At 37.8% G+C, this 18,901-nt stretch overlaps 1 protein-coding gene across 3 annotated transcripts in view; it reads right to left on the bottom strand.

The window, feature by feature from the left end:
• Positions 1 to 18,901, bottom strand: part of LOC129701716 (protein phosphatase 3 catalytic subunit alpha-like) — a 356,043-nt gene that overhangs the window by 98,424 nt on the left and 238,718 nt on the right. For all 3 annotated transcript variants that reach the window (XM_055643088.1, XM_055643087.1, XM_055643089.1), the window contains 4 exons: positions 15,381 to 15,505; positions 10,921 to 11,032; positions 6,566 to 6,711; positions 4,217 to 4,356 (listed from right to left, as the gene is read on the bottom strand). In XM_055643088.1, coding sequence (XP_055499063.1) covers positions 4,217 to 4,356; positions 6,566 to 6,711; positions 10,921 to 11,032; positions 15,381 to 15,505 — 523 coding nt within the window. The remainder of the gene's footprint in view (positions 1 to 4,216; positions 4,357 to 6,565; positions 6,712 to 10,920; positions 11,033 to 15,380; positions 15,506 to 18,901) is intronic.

Consider the following 18,901-nt stretch of genomic DNA (forward strand, 5'->3'; position numbering starts at 1 on the left):
AAAACAGCAGCTGAATAAATCGTCGAGAGTTTGTCAGGCTATCTCTATGTTGTGTCTACGTGGCAAGATGCCTTCCTTGTGATTGTATACGTTTTTTTTGTCGAGTTGCTCAAGCTGAATAGCCTTTGTACAGTTAAGTTTTAGGTGAATTGTTACACCAGAACAGACAGGAAATTGGGGTTTTTGAATGGACTTAAAAAAAAAAGAGAACGACACGATGGCAGCGTCCACGGGCTACATCGGAAACCTTGGCACTTTTGACAAGAGTAGAGAGCCGTTCAGCTCCTCTATGGGGAGAGCAAACATGTTTTTCACGGCAAACAACATAGGGGATTAGTGGTGAAGGAGAGATAATGACTGAAACAAATAAGGCCATTTGCGAACGCATGAAAGCGATTCTGCTCACGGAGATTGGTCCTGAAGTTTACGGCACACTCGTGAATCTCCTTGCACAACAGATTTGTTTGTGGTCTAGTGGATGAACGTATTCAGTCCAAACTCATGAACACTCCAGATCTTACATTCGCGAAAACATGCAAGATTGCAACCACAATGGAGATGACATCAAAGAATGCTCGCGAGTTTCTGGACCTACTGATATTCACAGAGGGCATGGAAATCCTTGAGCAAGTTCTCACTCGACTGAACTGCCACAATGTCAAACTGCGACAAAGTAAATGCACATTTGTGCAGTCAGAGGTGGTCTACCTTGGACTCAAAATAGATTCCAATGGACTTCGCCCTGTGAAGGCAAAAGTTGAAGCAATAGTGAATGCTCCAAAACCCAAGAATGTGTCAGAGCTACGATCATTCCTTGGGATGGTACAGTTCTATGCACGATTCTTTCCAGATTTAGCAACTATGCTAAAGCCACTACATCATCTGCTACAAAAAGATGTGAAATGGACGTGGGGAAAGGAACAGCAACGTGCATATGAAATCTGCAAGGAAAATTTGACAAGTGACAAACTTCTTGTTCACTATGATACACAAGATGAAACTTGCTTGTGATGCTTCAAGTTATGGTGTAGGTGCAGTGATCTCCCGCATAATGAATGACGGACAGGAAAAGCCTATTGCTTTTGCATCCCACATTCTATCACCGAGTGAGCATAATTATGCACAAATAGAAAAGGAAGCACTTAGCATCGTGTTCGGAATCAAGAAATTCCATCAGTTTCATCTTGGCAGACCATTCACCCGAGTGACTGATCACAAGCCACTACTAGTGATACTTGGTCCCAAGTCAGCTATACCTTCCATGGCGGCATCAAGGATGCAGCGCTGGGCAATTCTGCTGTACCAGTATGACTACAAGGTTGAGTACAGAAGTTCCAAGTACAACGCAGTTGCAGATGCGTTGTCCCATGAGAGAACTCTGACATGGGAAGTGAGAACTCAATCTACACACTGCAATTTGTAGATGAAGACTTTCCAGTGACTGCAACAGAAATTGCAGCAGAAACAGAGAAAGACAATGTGCGGAAGCAAGTCTATGAATAGACCTTGAATGGTTGGACTGAAATCGATAGTGCATTGAACTCAGTTCTGAACTCAGAGCTGAAGCCTTTCCATAATCGACGCCATGAATTATCATGCGAGCAGGGATGCATTAAGTGGGGTTACAGTGTGGTTATACCAGAGTCTTTGAGAAACAAAAATATGAATGAACTTCATGCCGGACATCCTGGCATAGTAAGCATGAAGTCAATTGACAGAAGTTCAGTGTATTGGCAGGGTATTGACAGTGACATTGAGTCAATGGTGAGCAAATGTAGTGTCTGCCAAAATTGCCGGAGTAAACCACCAAAAACACCACTTCAACCCTGGTCATGGCCAAGTAGACCTTTTCAGAGAGTTCATGTAAATTTTTGTGAAAAGGGTAATGATCACTTTCTGGTACTAGTTGATAGTCATTCCAAATGGATTGAGGTTAAGCATATGGGGTCAAGCACTACTACTGAGTGAACCATAGATTAGTTTAGATCAATCTTTGCATGCCATGGTTTTCCGGAAGAACTTGTTTCTGATAATGGGCCTTAGTTTCATTCAGAACGGTTCAAAGAGTTCATGCAGTGGATTGGTGTAAAACACACACTTGTTCCCCCATACCATCCTGCCTCCAATGGGGCGGTGGAAAGGTCTGTTAGAATTGTCAAAATTATATTCTCAAGGAACATGTTTTGCAGGGTGGTTCAAAGCTCAGCATGAAACATCGTTTGGCTAGTTTCTTGCTGAAGTACAGAACCACACAACACACAACAACGGGTTACTCACCTGCAGAACTGTTGCTGAAGAGAAGGCTAAGAACACACCTAAGTCTAGTTCAACCCAATTTGGCCTTGAGAATTGAGCAAAAACAGTTAAGTTAAAAACGCCACTTTGACTCCCACGAAAAGGAGAGGTACTTCAAGCCAGATGAGCGGGAAAATATTGGAAGTGTGAACAAAAAGATACTTAATTGAAGTTAGAGATAGGATCAAAAGTGTTCATGTTGATCAGAATGATTCCAGCCAAAGATGAGCCAAAAACTGAGCATGAAGTCCTAATCCCTGAGTTTTGATCTGAAAGCGAGTTGGAAGAGACCACTGTGATTGAAATACAAAGTTCAGTTAGTGCAGACAAAGAAACAGATTCCTCTGGTCAAAGTCAGGGTACTAAAACAGAGTCAAACAAGCCTACAGTTGAGTCAACAGCTAAACCTGTTACACCTGTTATTGGTAAACGATCAGGTATGATCCATAAACCAGTAGTCAGGTTATGTTTCTACTGCCTCTTCACCCCCCTGCCCTCAGGAAGACGATACAGGACACTGAGCGCCCGCACGACAAGACTAAAAAACAGCTTCTACCATAGAGCTGTGACACTACTGAACTCTATCCCCCTCCTACACTGATTCCTCCCCTCTCTCTCACACACCCGCCCATACTCCTATATGTTTATAGTCGAATTTTTTAATAGTTATTTTTTAAACGTATTTTTATACTCATATTCCTGTGCAGCTGGAGGACTGCTCCAACAAAATTTTGTTGTCTTGTACAATGACAATAAAGATTATTATTATTAGTATTATTATTATTATTATTATTATTTGTAAGTTAAGTAACTCACTGTATAAGTAAAACAAAAATGTGTAGATATGTAAAATAAATATATTATGTTTATCATTTAAGATTTCAAAAATACTGGTTTAAATCAAGTATCACAACAACAAAATTGTAACTGAGTACTTAGATTTAATACTTCAAAAACAGAGAGCAGTGTAATGTATTCATACATATTCATGTATATGTTAATGAGTTGGTATTCAATGTAAGCAGGGAATGTTGGGTAATAAATCTCTCTCTCATGATCCAGGCAACCATTCTGCCTTCTGGAATATAACAATACATTAATATTTATTTTATACTTTTATTTCCTCAGGATTCATTCTCCTTTTTTCCAATTTGCACCACAATATTGTAACAAATTAAATTACATCCTTATGATGAAAAAAAATGCTCTGACCTATTATGAAATATAAAGAAACAAATCGGCTTCATTGTCATTGGAAATGCATTAATATGAGAACATAAAATATGAACCTTTCAAGCATCTGCACAATCAATCAAAATGGTATTTGCTAGCTATGCAGTCAGGTTAAAATAACCACACAAAACAGATTTAGAAGAGAACAAAACCTATGCAGAAGATAGACACAAAATCCTGGAGCAGGACAGGCAGCATCTCTGGAGAGAAAGAATGGGTGAGGTTTTGGGTCAAGACCCTTCTTCAGACTATGCAGATTATCACTTCATAATTACATAAAATTATCACATCAACAGTAGTATTATCTTCTACTGCTCAACCACCAATCCACTCCTATTCTACACAAAATCATTAAGAGTCCCAGCATCAAGTACATTTCTAAATCAAAAAGATTGGCCAGTGAATTATTTTTAATTGCCAACTATGGTACTTCTCAAATAGTAGACCAAACAAAATATATAACTTTCCCCCTCTCTAAACAAGCACATTCACTCACCCTGATTCACCCTGAATTCAGCTGGTCAATAAAATCCATTTGGAATTTACTGAGGAGGAAAACTGCCTTAAATTCTGCATAATATTAACATGTTGTCTTTGAGCCTAACAGAAACGGCTGTCAAGAAGAAAAATGTTATACACTTAGAAATGATGATGAATCAGTTAATGAACTGTAAATTTAAGAACTTACCTATAAAAATAAGAGCAACCTCGCACTGTATTATGACTGAAATATTCCTGTGTCTTTTCATTTCCAAAATCTTCCAAGGGATCTGACCATAAAAGATCACACATAGGACCGAATGCTGGTGGCTCTTTAAATCTGTCTAACTGTGAAAAGAAACATATTGCATCGTCATTCTGTTGTGTCAAATGGGGGGAAAAAAACTTTCTATTTTAATAAGCACACACCAGAAAATCAAAATTTATTCAGTCCACATGACAACTTTATATACAAAATATTGGCAGAATATTTTCCCAATTTAAATGTTTAAAAAAATCTGCTTTGTTGCGGTGTGTCACAGTGGAATTATGAGAAATTCAATACTAAGACAATGGAGGAGGTCTAAGATGATCAGAACTTTGGTCAAATATGTAGATTTTAAAGATATTGAAGGAGGAGATCTAAGGAAAGTGCTTCAGGAAAGAAGTTCCAGCCTTACAATATTTCAATCCATTATCAGTTCTGTTTTGTTTTATTTGGAGTAGATCTCATGTGGATTTGGAGCATGTGGGCAAAATGGACTGGCTCTGAGTTGACCTGTGAAATCTTGGAAAGAACATGGTACCAAATATATATTTCCACATTAAAAGTCTTACCACTTCCCAGCATTTACCAGCTGTCAATATGAATATCTCTGACATTCAAGATCATTTAAAAATGATCACAATTAATTATAATATTAAAAATATAATAAACAACACTTGCCAGCTCCATTCCATGTTGTATACCTTCCTAATAGAGAAATTTCTCACTGATACTTCATCATCACTGGGTTTATGTCCCAGAACTCTGGATAGAGTGGATGTGGAAAAGATGCTTCCACTAGTGGGAGAGTCTAGGACCAGAGGTCACAGCCTCAGAATTAAAGGCTGGGGAGGCCTTCAATGGATATTTTTAACTTGGAGATTGACAGATTCGTGATTAGTACAGGTGGCAGGGATTATGGGGTGAAAGCAGGAGAATGGGGTTAAAAGGAAAGGATCAATTAGCCATGATTGAATGGCAGAGTAGACTTGATGGACCGAATGGCCTAATTCTGCTACTATCACTTGAATTCATGAACTTATGAACTCTCCATGCAACATTATTGTGTCAGCTCCTCTCACCAGCAGGACTGCAATGGGTTAAAAAGGAGACTCGTCACACCTTCTGCGGAACAACTACGGATGAGCAGCAATTGCTAGTCTTGCCAGTGATGCCAACAGTGCGGCAAATTAACAAATAAAAAGAAAACTGCCAATTAACATGCCAGCATTCCTGATATCTTCATTTGGCAGTTGGCCTCTTTGCCATCTAAAATTTCTCCTTGAAAGTTAATGAAAGGTGTTCACCCCCGTCTTCAAAGGAATACGTAGGATGAACGTTAAGTGCTAGTTTTGTCAGCAGCATCACATAATGAAGGGGAGAAGGTCACACAGGAGGATGTCACATCCACTAACTAATCCCTGGTGGGAGTCTATATATGTTTACTAACATGGAAAAAGCTCAAAATACCTATAATCAGTCGGCAGTTCCTAACTCAGGCTTGCTGCATTTTCAGACAAAAAATACACTCCATGTGCCAGAAAATCACTGATTTGCTAGTGGTTGTTAAGGTCAGGTTGCTCATCAACTTGTAAGCATTGGGTTTCCACCAAATCACAGCTGGATATACACTGATCATAGTCCAGTTTGCCATGAACTTTTGTTTATGGAACCAAAATAGAAATAACTAAGGCCTCAGGTTCTTTAAAGCTGAACTGCAGTTGAAATCAAGGAATACAAAAGACTGTAATCTGGAGCCAAAAAAACAAAAAAGAAGGAATAAATCATTGGGCCAGTAAGTTGAGGATTGGAAAGGGGGAAATAGTTATTAAGTTGATAAACGATTGCATTTTCTCTGCATCATCTCAATTTTCTTCTATTTCCCTTGTTCTTTTTCTAAGTGTTTACATTGACATGGGTTACATACCAGTGGAAAACATTATTTTGCATGCTATCAAGGCAGATCACACAGTACATTAGTACAATAGGTAGTGCAGAAGAGAAAAATCAGAGTATTCAGTAAATAGTGTTGCAGCTCCAGGGAAAGTGCAGATACAAAAGTATGTTACTTCATGCAGTTTAAAAACTGGAAAATTGTCACATTATCAAACATTGAAGAACTCGCAAAAAAAGACAGAAAGTGCTGGAGTAACTCAACGGATAAGGCAGAATCTTTGGAGGATAGATAGATAGATAGATAGATAGATAGCTAGATAGATAGATAGATAGATAGATAGCCTTTATTGGGGAGATTACATGGGGAGATTACATTTTGGGTCGGGAAGAACTTGCCTTTTTTATATCATCCAAGGTGTGTATTTCAGGGGAAAGGCCTCCATGTACACAAAGGAATTGTTGGTTCATCAGTGCAGCGAGAGGAAGGCAGTCGAAAGCTTCCATACAAGCATTATATATCTGTTCTGAATACTTGATTTTACCTAAGGAGAAAAGATCCATTTGAGGTTAATATTATGAAAAGAGCATAATATTTTTTGTACAAGATAAAGATGATGGGTAGGGTATTTTGGGGATAGTTTTAAGCATCAGCACCACAATGATAATCTGAAACAGTGAATTGTAAATACATTATGGTACTAATATAAATGTCATCTTTTGAAAACCTTAAGATCATTGACTTTTACATTTTGTCATGTAAATACACGTTTTCATTTTGCCACTGTACAATACCCATTAGAAGCATCGGATCCGAAGTGGCATTTTAAGCACCATGGATTGAATTCTAATGCATTAAATTCTATGCCACAGAAGGTAGTTGAGGCCAGTTCATTGGCTATATTTAAGAGGGAATTAGATGTGGCCCTTGTGGCTAAAGGGATCAGGGGGTATGGAGAGAAGGCAGGTACAGGATTCTGAGTTGGATGATCAGCCATGATCATATTGAATGGCGGTGCAGGCTCGAAGGGCCGAATGGCCTACTCCTGCACCTATTTTCTATGTTTCTATGTTTCTATTACAGGCCCTGAAATGCTGAGATTAACTCACTCTACAGTGGGAGATGGTAAGGCCATAAGGCCAATGGGTCAATGAAATCTACAGTCTGTGGGTCCATAAATTAGTAAATTGCTATAATATTCTTATGATAATGACAACAAAGAAGGCAAAGTATTGAGGAGGTTATCTAGGTATCCTTGGGCAAGATCATGGGGCAATAAAACCTTACAAGCAGGGAAAATAGATACTATCTTTTCAGAAGGCATGCAAAACTAGTAGAGCTGCAGCTTCAGGTTCTCAGTAACCAGCGTTCAAATCTGACCTCCAATGCTGCATGTGTTCAGTTTACATTTTCTCTCTGGGGCTGTATGGGTTTCCTCCAGCTTCTCTAGTTTCCCCCCCACACCCCAAAGACATGCAAGATGGTAGCTTAATTGGACACTATGTTGCTCTACAATGTAGATGAAGGGTAGAATCTCGGAGAAGAGTTTATAGAAATAAAGGGAGAATAGGCTTCAGTGAATGTATTGGTGGAGCGATGAGATTGGACACAATGGGTCAAAACGGCCTCCTTCTATATCATTAGAAAAGACAAGAATAAGGTGATACATCTGCAAACGATTCAAAGAGCAAGTGGAAATTAAAATTTGGTGATACTGGCCTCCTTACCTGTGGGTAGACGCAAAACAATTTGCCTACAACAAGTTGTAGGAATCATTTGAAAATAAAGACATTCAAGAAACAGACTCTGTGGTCAGTTATATTACTATGTAAGATGGATTCTTCATTTGGAACATCAAGGAAGGTTTTCTTTGTTAATGAAATCAATGGAGTGTGAGACTAGAGTTCTGGTGGCGGTAATGGACTAATCTTGCAAGTAGGTCAGTTAGTTCACTGCTTGGAATCAAACAGTTAATTTACAATTGAAACCAAGTATCTGCCCTTCTCCTATGGAGCATTGTCCAAGTAGCACACAAGTGGTAACGGGTTGTTTAGATAGACTCATCACAGAAATTGCTAATGTCAGACCCCTTTATGGGCTACCATAAAATGGCAAATCACCTCAGTTCCATGACTCACTTTAACAATATGAGACATTAAACTTGTAGTAGTTGTAGGTGTTTCCCAGCAAGTCCTGATGCAAATTTCCTGGTGAGCACATTGGATGAGGTCTGGAATGAACCAGGCTAAATTCAAACAGTCTGCCGGCATTCATTTTCTGGATGTGTACATCAATAATTTTCATTTATTGCAGGTACAGGTACTATTGCAATGTTTACGAAACATTTAGACAGGTACATGGATTAGATAGGTTTAGACTGATATGGGCCAAATGTAGGCAGGTGGGACTAGTGTAGATGGGACATGTTGGCCGGTGTGAGCAAGTTGGGTCAAAGGACCTGTTCCCATGCTGTAAGACTCTGGCTATTTGAGCAATGTCTGAAATATCCTGGCTGTATTATAATCATACCTCAACAAGAAATCACACTATCCAGGTGTATTTAGGCAATTAGTGTGTAAAGAGATCACATTTTGTACATTTGATTTATTCTGTCAGGTCTACTTGCTACTTAATATTCAACTTTCTCAAGCTTATATATTTTTCAGACTTCTTTTACCTCCAAAACAATTATACTCTGCCCACATTTCACCTTCATAACATTTACCATCATCATTTTCCAATCAATAAATCAATCAATAGTTTATTTTTAAATTAACCCTAATTTCTATGATATCTGCACCACAACTACAATTTATAAAATGTATGATATTTAGAAAGGACAATTTTAAGTTCTATGTCAAATGCAGAATGATGCTCAATAACTACTTTGGCTGTCTCTACATGCATCAGGTCATGATGCACTGTTTTCAAAGATAGTGGTGATTCTAATTAGGCATTCAGCTGAGTCTCCTGGGTTATAATTAAACCATAGATCCTAGACAACATAAAAATGTTGAAAGCAGCAGTATTAAAAGGGCCTGTAATAGTAAAATAAAAGGGTCAATTATTTTCATTATTAATGAGGAATTTGATATTTTTCAGGATAGGACATGATAATAACGTGTTTTTTCAGCTAATTTTCAGATTCATGATAATTCCCAACAACATTCTATGAACCTATGAACTAAAATTCTGTAAACCTATAAAAACCTACAGAATAAACCATTCCATTAGGAATAATGCAGTCACAAACTAAATAATGAGAACTACAATCTAAATTCCACGTTTCAATACTATCTAAATTATGATTTGAATTAAAAAAAAAACAAAGATACATGTTTGGAAGAATATGGACATATTTGTAATGCTCGTATAAACAATTGCCTTGCACCATAAGTTAACGTGAATTCTGTCAATAACTTTTCTATTATTAACACATTAATTTGATTGTTATTCATTCCATGGTTTCCAAGGTTTTATTAGGTTAAAATTGATTTTTAATGTAGTATTTTTTCCAATGATGTAAAAATATTGATAGTAAATTATTTTTCTTTACAAAATATCAAAAACCTTTTATTATAACACCATTTGGATTTTAAACATTGAAATTCCGTTATGTTAGACTTAACGAATAGGGAAATTTGGGTGGCCACGGTGGCACAGTGGTAGAGTTGCTGCCTGGTGCTTGTAGTGCATGAGATCCGGGTTCGATCCCGACTACAGGTGCTGTCTGTACGGAGTTTGTACATTCTCCCCATGACAGCGTGAGATTTCTCCGAGATCTTTGGTTTCCTCCCACACTCCAAAGACGTACAGGTATGTAGGTTCATTGGCTTGGTGTATGTGTAAAATTGTCCCTAGTGTGTGTGGGATATTGTTAATGTGCAGGGATCGCTGGTCGATACGAACTAGGTGGGCTGAAGGGCCTGTTTCCATGCTGTATCTCTTAACTAAACTGACTAATTTAATAAATAATTAAATTTTTAAGGGCTGGATCCATTCCATCAAGCATTTATTACCAAAACAAAAGTAATTTGATTAACGAGGACTATTCTTTGTCACTTTTTTTTGAAATTTTAAGCATCAGATCAAAACATTTATGTATCAAACAATCAAAAAGATTCATAAAGGTTCACTTAATGAATTTAGAGGTGCAGATTTATTTTATTTATAGTTTTTGAAGAGACAAATGTGAAAATTACACAATGAAGTGGCAAAAACAAATATTTTATATGGATGTTAGCAAATCATTATAAATACAAAATTACTCTTTAATTTTACTATTTAATCAACTAAATAGATCTACTTTGGTTATTAATCATCTTATGACTATTTATCAAAGATGTCTGTTTGTAATAATTGGTCTCACATTAATAAAAATATAACAAAAGAAATGACAATAACACTTCTTTCAGTACTATTCCGAGTACTAATGTTTCGAGAGTGACACTAATTACCTTACCTACAAAGTAAATTATGTGCAAACATGAACAATTAATTCTCCCAATGAATTATCTTGACAAATATTAACTTAAAATATCTATCAGTTTGTTTGAGAATACTCATTTCGTTTACAGACAATATGGATAATTCAAAAATTGAAATTGACAATGTACCAGATGAATTTAAAAAAACATAATACTGACTCAGCATTTTACCACAATGTAAAAGAGGTCTGGTAGCCAGAGTTGCATATTCTGCAACCATAGAATGTAAATAAATTACAATAAACAGATGTTAATCTATTACTTACATTCTTGTTTGAAGGTGAAATATTCTGTCAAATGTCTACATTCATGGTTTCCACGGAGTAAAAACAATGTCTTTGGATACAGAATTTTCAATGACCACAGATACAAAACACACTGCATGGAAGTAAATAACATAGGGAACAATTTTAAGACGATGAGTATATAGTATAATTAAAAAATATTCAAGTACAATAGTGATAAACAACCAATTTAATAAATGTCATTGTCACCTCAACCTCAATTATCGAATGTAATTTTTATATTGTTCACATCCTGTCACATATTGTAACACTTACAAATGTCATTCTGCTATTAAATTCTCTAAAAACATTTATTTAGTGATTAAGATCAAATTTTGTGAATAGCTTCATGTGTACCCACCATTCTTTAGAATGTGTAGCATAAAGACAGGACAGGGTACAATTGGGTGAGTGGTCGAATATTACGTTGGGGGAATGGGTTGCGTTGGGGGACCAGGCCTCCCATGTGGCAGGAACCCAATGGGACCCACTTGGTCTAGTAAATAATAAATCTCCCAAGCTAGTATTTTGAATTCATTAATATTAGATTAGCTATACAGTGTGTCTTTCATTTTAGGCAATGTCACAAAAAGCATTATTTTAGTTTTGATCGTTGCTGTATGACATAATTTAGATCATTATGTAAATATGAGGCACTTTTTTAATATCTTATTGGAACAATACATAGATCAAAATTGCTGTTGCTAAATTATTAAGACACAACTTCAAAAAATGATTCAATTGTCTTGAAATATTTGCAATTTTCTGGCTGTTATAATGCAAAATAAATAAAAATATCTTCAGGCTTCAGTGAACTTGTCTTAAAATATAATTGATGGTGTGCTGTGATCCGATAAGGTCAAACATATTACTCATTCTCGATTGTCAAAGGCAGCAATAATCAGCCTTTTTTGATTTGCTGCAGTCGTGTGGCATTAGATAGGGAAATAAATCCAATAACTAAAATAGGTTAGAGGAAAAATTGGAGATGATAGTGTTCTTATAACTGTTGTGCTTGTCCACTTGGTTGTATATTTGTAAGGATTGATGTTTAAATGTTTTTTTATTATTTATACCAGTTTGTTAATTCAGGGGATGAGTTCATAAGCACTTCAACCATAGTCTATTGGTGTGAAGGATATTAACTTTAGAGCCAGGGCCTTTGAACAAACAGACAGCCTTATCCTGGATTAAATTGCAATTTGCTGCTGATGATCCTCAGAGACAGGTCACAAGTTCTATTTCTGCCTTTTCATGTCCCTCATAATACACCTGCATAATAGACCACATATCCTCACTGTTGAAACAAGACTGTGCATTCACCAGGACTGTACAGTCCCATTAAAACTGGTACAGATGTGTCGGCAACTGTTGGGGTTATATGAGATTAGGTGAATTATTGCATTGGTTCATTTGCCAGCTGTTGCAGATTCAGTGTGGCAGCTTTGGTTTTGGTCCTCTGTGAAGCCACATGATGGTGATAAATACAGGTCACCCAATACCTATTCTCTATCGCTGCTTTCCTAATGGGCCTGTACCACTGAGGTGATTTTTCAGCAAACTGCCGGCGACTGTCAAGTTGCCGGCAGTCGCCTGAAAAACCGGGAACTGGAATGGCGACGGTCAGAGTGACACACACACACACACACACACACACACACACACACACACACACCGCAAAGGCAGGGGACAGTGCAAGCAGGGGGAGCGCTGTCTGAAATTCTCACAGTACAAAGCCAAGGTGTTACAGACATACACCGCGATGAACAGGAAGGATGGCGCTGTAATTAAAATGGCTAGCACAGTGTACGATAAGTCCTTTAAAAGGGGAGGGGGAGAGTGGGAGGGAGGGGGAGAAGGGGAGAGGAGGAGTGGAGCCAACTTTTAAGAAGCCAGACAATTTTTAAGAAGCCAGAGATACACAGCTGTGAAGTTCAGTGTGTATTTAACATTACCGGTCGGTTATCATTGGTTCTGAAAACTACTGCTTACCTTTTTTTTCCCCCAATGAGCCAATGAAAATGCCCGGTCAGCAAAGGCAATTAACTACTTATGACTACCTCGACTACCTAAAACTACATGGCGACCCCAATATAACTGCACCTACGACTACAGGATTATCGATTATCTGCATGGCGACCATACAGAGGCCGCGACTAGATCCCAGAATGTGCGATCATGAAGGAGACTCACCAGAGACCACCAGCGAACATGTGGTGACCATGTGATGAGCGCAGAGTCTCCTGCAATCGCCTAAAAAGTCACCTAAGTAGGCCAGGCCCATTAGTACTCCACTAAGCTTTTTCATCATTGAGCAACAAAAAATGACTTGAAAAAAATGAGCTAATTGTGATCAGCAGCAAGTTTGAAAAAGAAAATGCTGGAAAAATACAGATCTGATAGCATCTGCTGAAAGATCTTTGACCTGATACATTTTTTTTTCTTCCCACAGACGTGCTGTTCTGATGAGTGTTTCCAGCATTGTCTTTTTATTTCAGATTTCCAGCATCTGCAGTTTTGATTTTCATTCAGCACAAAATGTACTTGGCCTTAGTTTAATGGAAAGTCAAGAGTTTTGAATCATGCACTGTCAAGCCAAGATGTCGTTGTCTATACTGCTCTGACAGTGCACATTTATGGTATTTTGAATGTTTTTAGCGGCCAGTTAATAGATATAACTTTATTACTATAACTGTGACATTTTGTAGCTGGACAAATTTCTGAGGTATTTTTCAAATCTTAGGCTAGTGAAATGTCTCTCAAATTGTAGGTATAATTTATTAATTAAGTGGTTTTAGGGGATTCATTGAACTCTACATGCTTACATCTTGTCTGTCTCTTTATTTCTTGTTTTTGAGGTTGGAGGTTGTGGTTGGATGGGGGGGGTATGCTCCGCAAACTGCAGATCAACTTGGACAATACAGCTCACCCCTTCTATGATACACTGGTCAACCTGAGGAGTACCTTCAGCAACAGACTGGTTCCACCAAGATGCAGCACAGAACGCCACAGGAGATCCTTTCTTCCCGTGACTATCAAACTGTAAAACTCCTCCCCCTTCCATCGTGGGGTAGACTGGCTCCCCTGCCCCCTGCCCCCTCCCCCCCCCCCCCAATCTTTGCACATCTCCAATCTTTTTCACTCATGACTTTAATTTCATGTTTCATGTATCTTGTGTTTTATGACTGTTGGCCGGTCAATTTCACTCCTGGGGTAAATAAAGTTATATTGTATCGTATCGCTACTGAGTGGCTTTGGCAAAGCCCATCAGAAGCCATTATGCCAACCATAAGAGAATGGGATTGCAGTCACATTTATTCTGCATGGCAAGGTGAGCTGTAGGGGTAGAACTGTCTTCAGATGTCAGGTGGTACGATGGGGCTGGTGAGGGGAGTGGCAGAGTGTTGATATTTACCCTAAATGCCTTATAACTTATTCCACAGGAGCAGTGGCAAGGAGCCCACCAACCTTAACATCAAGACCCAAAAGGAGAAGTACTGCTGTCCTCCCTGCTACCTCCATTTGTGGATGGTTGATTTCTTCTTCAAAAGATGTAAGTGATCCATTTGTATTTTTATAACAATATAACAAGGGTGCCAATTTACCCATGAATTAGACTATATAGCTTTTTTTTTACTAGTAGCCCATTTAGTAAAAGAAAATGTAAATATTTGCCTTGATGTGTGTGAATTCATACACACTACACTAATATATATTAAATAGGTGGACATTTCCTATCCAAAGAGATACAAGTGATCTGGAGGCATCTCAGTAAAGCACCACCTCTTAGAATTGATGGAAAAAAAGATATCTAAGATTTGCTTGACTGTGACTTTTATGCACCATTAGAATTAAAGAAGGCTTGAGTAAATTGAACCTAAATAAACACTTCTGCCTTGTGCAGAATTCAAGCACAAAGGGTCACATTTACAGATTAAGCAACAAAAATAATTAAGAAATTCAGCAAGAATGTTCTCATTTTTAATTGTGGAGATCAAACAGATTTTCACCATGGATGGTTGAATACAAAATGTAACTCAAGAATATAGCAAACAAAGTCTGGAAATGCAAGAGTTATCCAGCATGCTCCAATGGAATAATGTGATGACAAACTGGATGGACTGCGAGCCATCCACTTAATTGAAACATTCAAATGATACTTTAGTGAGAAAAAGTGCTGGTACATCTTTACAACAAATTAATAATCATAGAAACAGAGCAGAATGATAAAGCTTCATCAAAAATATAGTTAATACAGATCAATAAACTGGAGCTGTATTCACCATATTTGATAACAGTGTATATGTGTCCATTATGTTCCGAGCAATATATTTTATTTGTTTTTGAAAAGTGTATCTGTTGACATGTACATTTGTGTGCATGTGGCTAATTCACATTAAGTCCATGCTATTAATTTTTTTCTGGACACACAGAGTACTTGCCTCAATACTGAAGTAGCCCCTGTCCACATAGTCTCCCAGAAAGAGGTAGCGAGTCGTGGCTGGTGACCCACCCACTTCAAAGAGCTTCATTAGGTCAAAGAATTGACCATGTATGTCTCCACAAACTAGGAAACAAAACACAGTAATTTACTTAACTCAGTGGATTTAAAACTCTAAACTTCAGTAAACATTAGTTAAACCAAGCATGTCAATCCATTCAATTGTTCAGTTTATAACTTTAATGGTCATTCTATGCATTCCATCAAGACTGTTTGAAAGCTTATTGATATAATTGCATGTGCTAAATTCATGTTCTGCATAACAAGAAAGTGCTAATAAATCGTAATTTTCAATTTTTCAAAATTTTATGCTGATTTTGGGCTTATCAGTAATTGACCCAACTCTACCTTAATTGATAAGTAGACCAGTTAATTATTTCAGTATGTACACAAAAATGCTGGAGAAACTCAGTGGGTGCAGCAGCATCTATGGTGCGAAGGAAATAGGCAACGTTTCGGGCCGAAACCCTTCTTCAGTATATTGGATTTTGAAAAAGACTTCTCAAAGCCAGTATGATTTTAATCAAATACACAGGGCATTAAGCAATTGTTCAGAATGCGAATGTGTAAAGCAAATGCTACAATAGCCTCCATTACAAGGCATTCAGAGTATAGCTGTCCCTGAGTTATGAGCACATGACAAACCATATTAAATTCAGAAGTCTGATGTATATACTGTAATACATTAATTCCCATGAATGGCAGAACAAGTTGCTTCTTTCTCTCCATTTTTATTCATTGTTCTTTATGATGATGTGCTTCTGATGCCATTCATTACAATGCTGTGGAGGTTTAGGCACTACCTTGAGTGTATATTTCAACACGGACAAAAAACGTACAAACAGAATTCACCCATTACCAGGGAATGGTCTCTATGTGGAAATATTGCAATGCACTGCTTTAATGAGATCACAACTTGAGTACTGCAAATAATTTTGGTCTTATTTAAAAGATAGTGTGCCCAGCAGGTTTTGTAGTAAAGGTTCATTAGTTCACTTCTGGGATGAGAAAACTGTCCATGAGGAGAAATTGTGGAGAATGGGACCTATCTTCTTAAGTTTAAATTCTTTGATAGTTTCACATAATTAATGCTGGGGTTCTGATTCCCCTCCTGGGGAGTCTTAAGTTAGGCATAATAATCATAGAATAAGGAGTCAACCATTTAAGCATGAGTTGAACAAAACATTTCTCCATTCAGGGTTTATGAATTTTCAGAATTCTCTCCCCCAGAGGACTGTGGATGCCAAGTTCCTGAATATATACAAGACTGAGACCAGGAGATAATGCCCCTTCAGGATAAATAAGGATACATTGTGTTGAAGCAGATGATCAGTAATGATCTTATTCAGCGGCAGAATAGGTTTGAAGGATTGAATCACTTATACTCAGTCCTATTTCTTGTGGTAACTCATCCACATTATAATTATAATTAGTCATTGATAAATGAGATTGCAACAAATTGATTACACTCTATGATATCAAATTTAATAAAACAACTGAGAAGAAAAGCTTAAGTTTTAAGCCTGTTTAAATCATACATGTAAATTATAATTGTCATTTCAATGCACTGTTTAATATAGATAGTATAGTACTAATTTCACTGTAAAATGAAAGTTCTACAACGTGTAGAAATAAGTTATAAAATATCAGAAGAGAGTTTTGGTACACTTATTTATTAAACGTAATAACACCAGTGTACAAATTCAGAATAACATCATCCATAAATTATACCGAGGTATTGAACTGTGAACACGAGAAATGTTTTCAAGGCAGCTATTTATTTGTTATTGATAATGTGGATTTTACTTGAGTGACTACGTGAAGAACCCCGTCAACATATCTATGGCGAGGATCAGAGCGTCATTCTGTTGGGACTCACCCATGGTAACCAAACTTATGAGGGGAATTTTTAATATCAATCCCCAAGAACCAGGTACTCTCTAAATGGGATATGAGTGTTGCCCTAACGTTGATAAGGAATTGGTCTCCAGCAACAGCTCTGTCCCTGCAAAGACTGACACACAAAACAGTCATGCTGATGGCTTTGGTCACGGCACTAAGGGTACAGTTGTACATAAGTTAAGGCTGGACTATATGACTTCTTCAACAGGAATATAACGTTTCATATTACGAATTAGTCAAACAGAACAGACTGGGATCATCAGGCCTCAAATAGAATTTAGGGATTATCCTACAGATATCGTCTCTGTATAATAAGACAATTATTGTTCTATATGGAGAACACCAAAACCATCTGAGGCAATGAGATGGCACTACTAATCAGCCACAAACAACCCACAAAAAACTGTTGGTTCAAACTATTTCCAGATGGCTGAAACAGGTTTTAACAACAGCTGGGGTGGATACTAACATATTCGAATCTTATTCCACCAGGGCTGCAACTACATCGGCAGCTATGGAGTTGGATGTACCAATGAACCAAATCCTCGTGAGAGCAGGATGGATAAGGGGAAAATATTCCAACTATTCTACCACAAACCAGTAGTTAAACTGGAACTTTGCAGGGCCAATTTTAAGTTCTGTAATATAATTTCACCCCATAAATAGGGGCTATAATTTGTTGTTAACAATTTATCATGGATTTCAATGTTGGATTCATGTCTAAACATGTTAACACAATTCCTCCCACAGTCAATTAAGACAGATGTGATGCATGGACTCGTTTCCACGGCATGAAATCACAGAGCTTTGAAATCTTCACGTAGTCACTCACGTGACTCCGAAGTAAAATACTAAGATTAAACGAGAACTGTAATGTAATGTAATTCCCTGTGAAATATGCTATCAGTCATAGAGTATACAATGTAACGGCGCCTGCTGGCGCACGCAGGTATCGAACCCGGCATTTGGAAGCCGTGGTCACATGACTCGGGAGGGGCTGCATGTTTTCGCGTGGTTTCGCTTTCGCGCGGTAGTTGAGTGCTGACCACCGTTGCGGACAGACGTGTTGTAAGGACCTGCAAGCTGAATAGCTGTTTTGTGAATAAAACCAGTTATCAAAACATAGTTGTCGTTCTTGCGACTGCCAAAAAGTTCAGAAACAAGCATTCAGCCAAACTCCTCCTGTGCCAACCAAGATGCCCCATCTAAGCCAGTTCCATTTGCCCACATTTGGTCCATATCCCTCTAAACCTTTCCAGATATCAAATGTTGTTATAGTACCTGCCTTAACTACCCCTTCTAGCAGCTCACGCCCTATACCCACCATCCTCCCCATCATCCAAAAAAAGTTTCTCCTCTGGTTCCTGTTAATGTTTACCCGCTCACCTTAAACCTGTGCTCTCTAGTTCTTGATGTTCTTGATTTCCCCCATCCTTGGAAAAATACATTGCATTCACCCTATCATTCTATCTATTTTCCTCATGATTTTATACACCCTCAGCTTCCCTCATTTCAAGGAAGTCCTAGTCTGCACAACCTCTCCCTATGGCCCAGACCCCT

Source organism: Leucoraja erinacea, chromosome 11, assembly GCF_028641065.1.
Source record: "Leucoraja erinacea ecotype New England chromosome 11, Leri_hhj_1, whole genome shotgun sequence".
Classification (NCBI taxonomy): Eukaryota; Metazoa; Chordata; class Chondrichthyes; order Rajiformes; family Rajidae; genus Leucoraja; species Leucoraja erinaceus.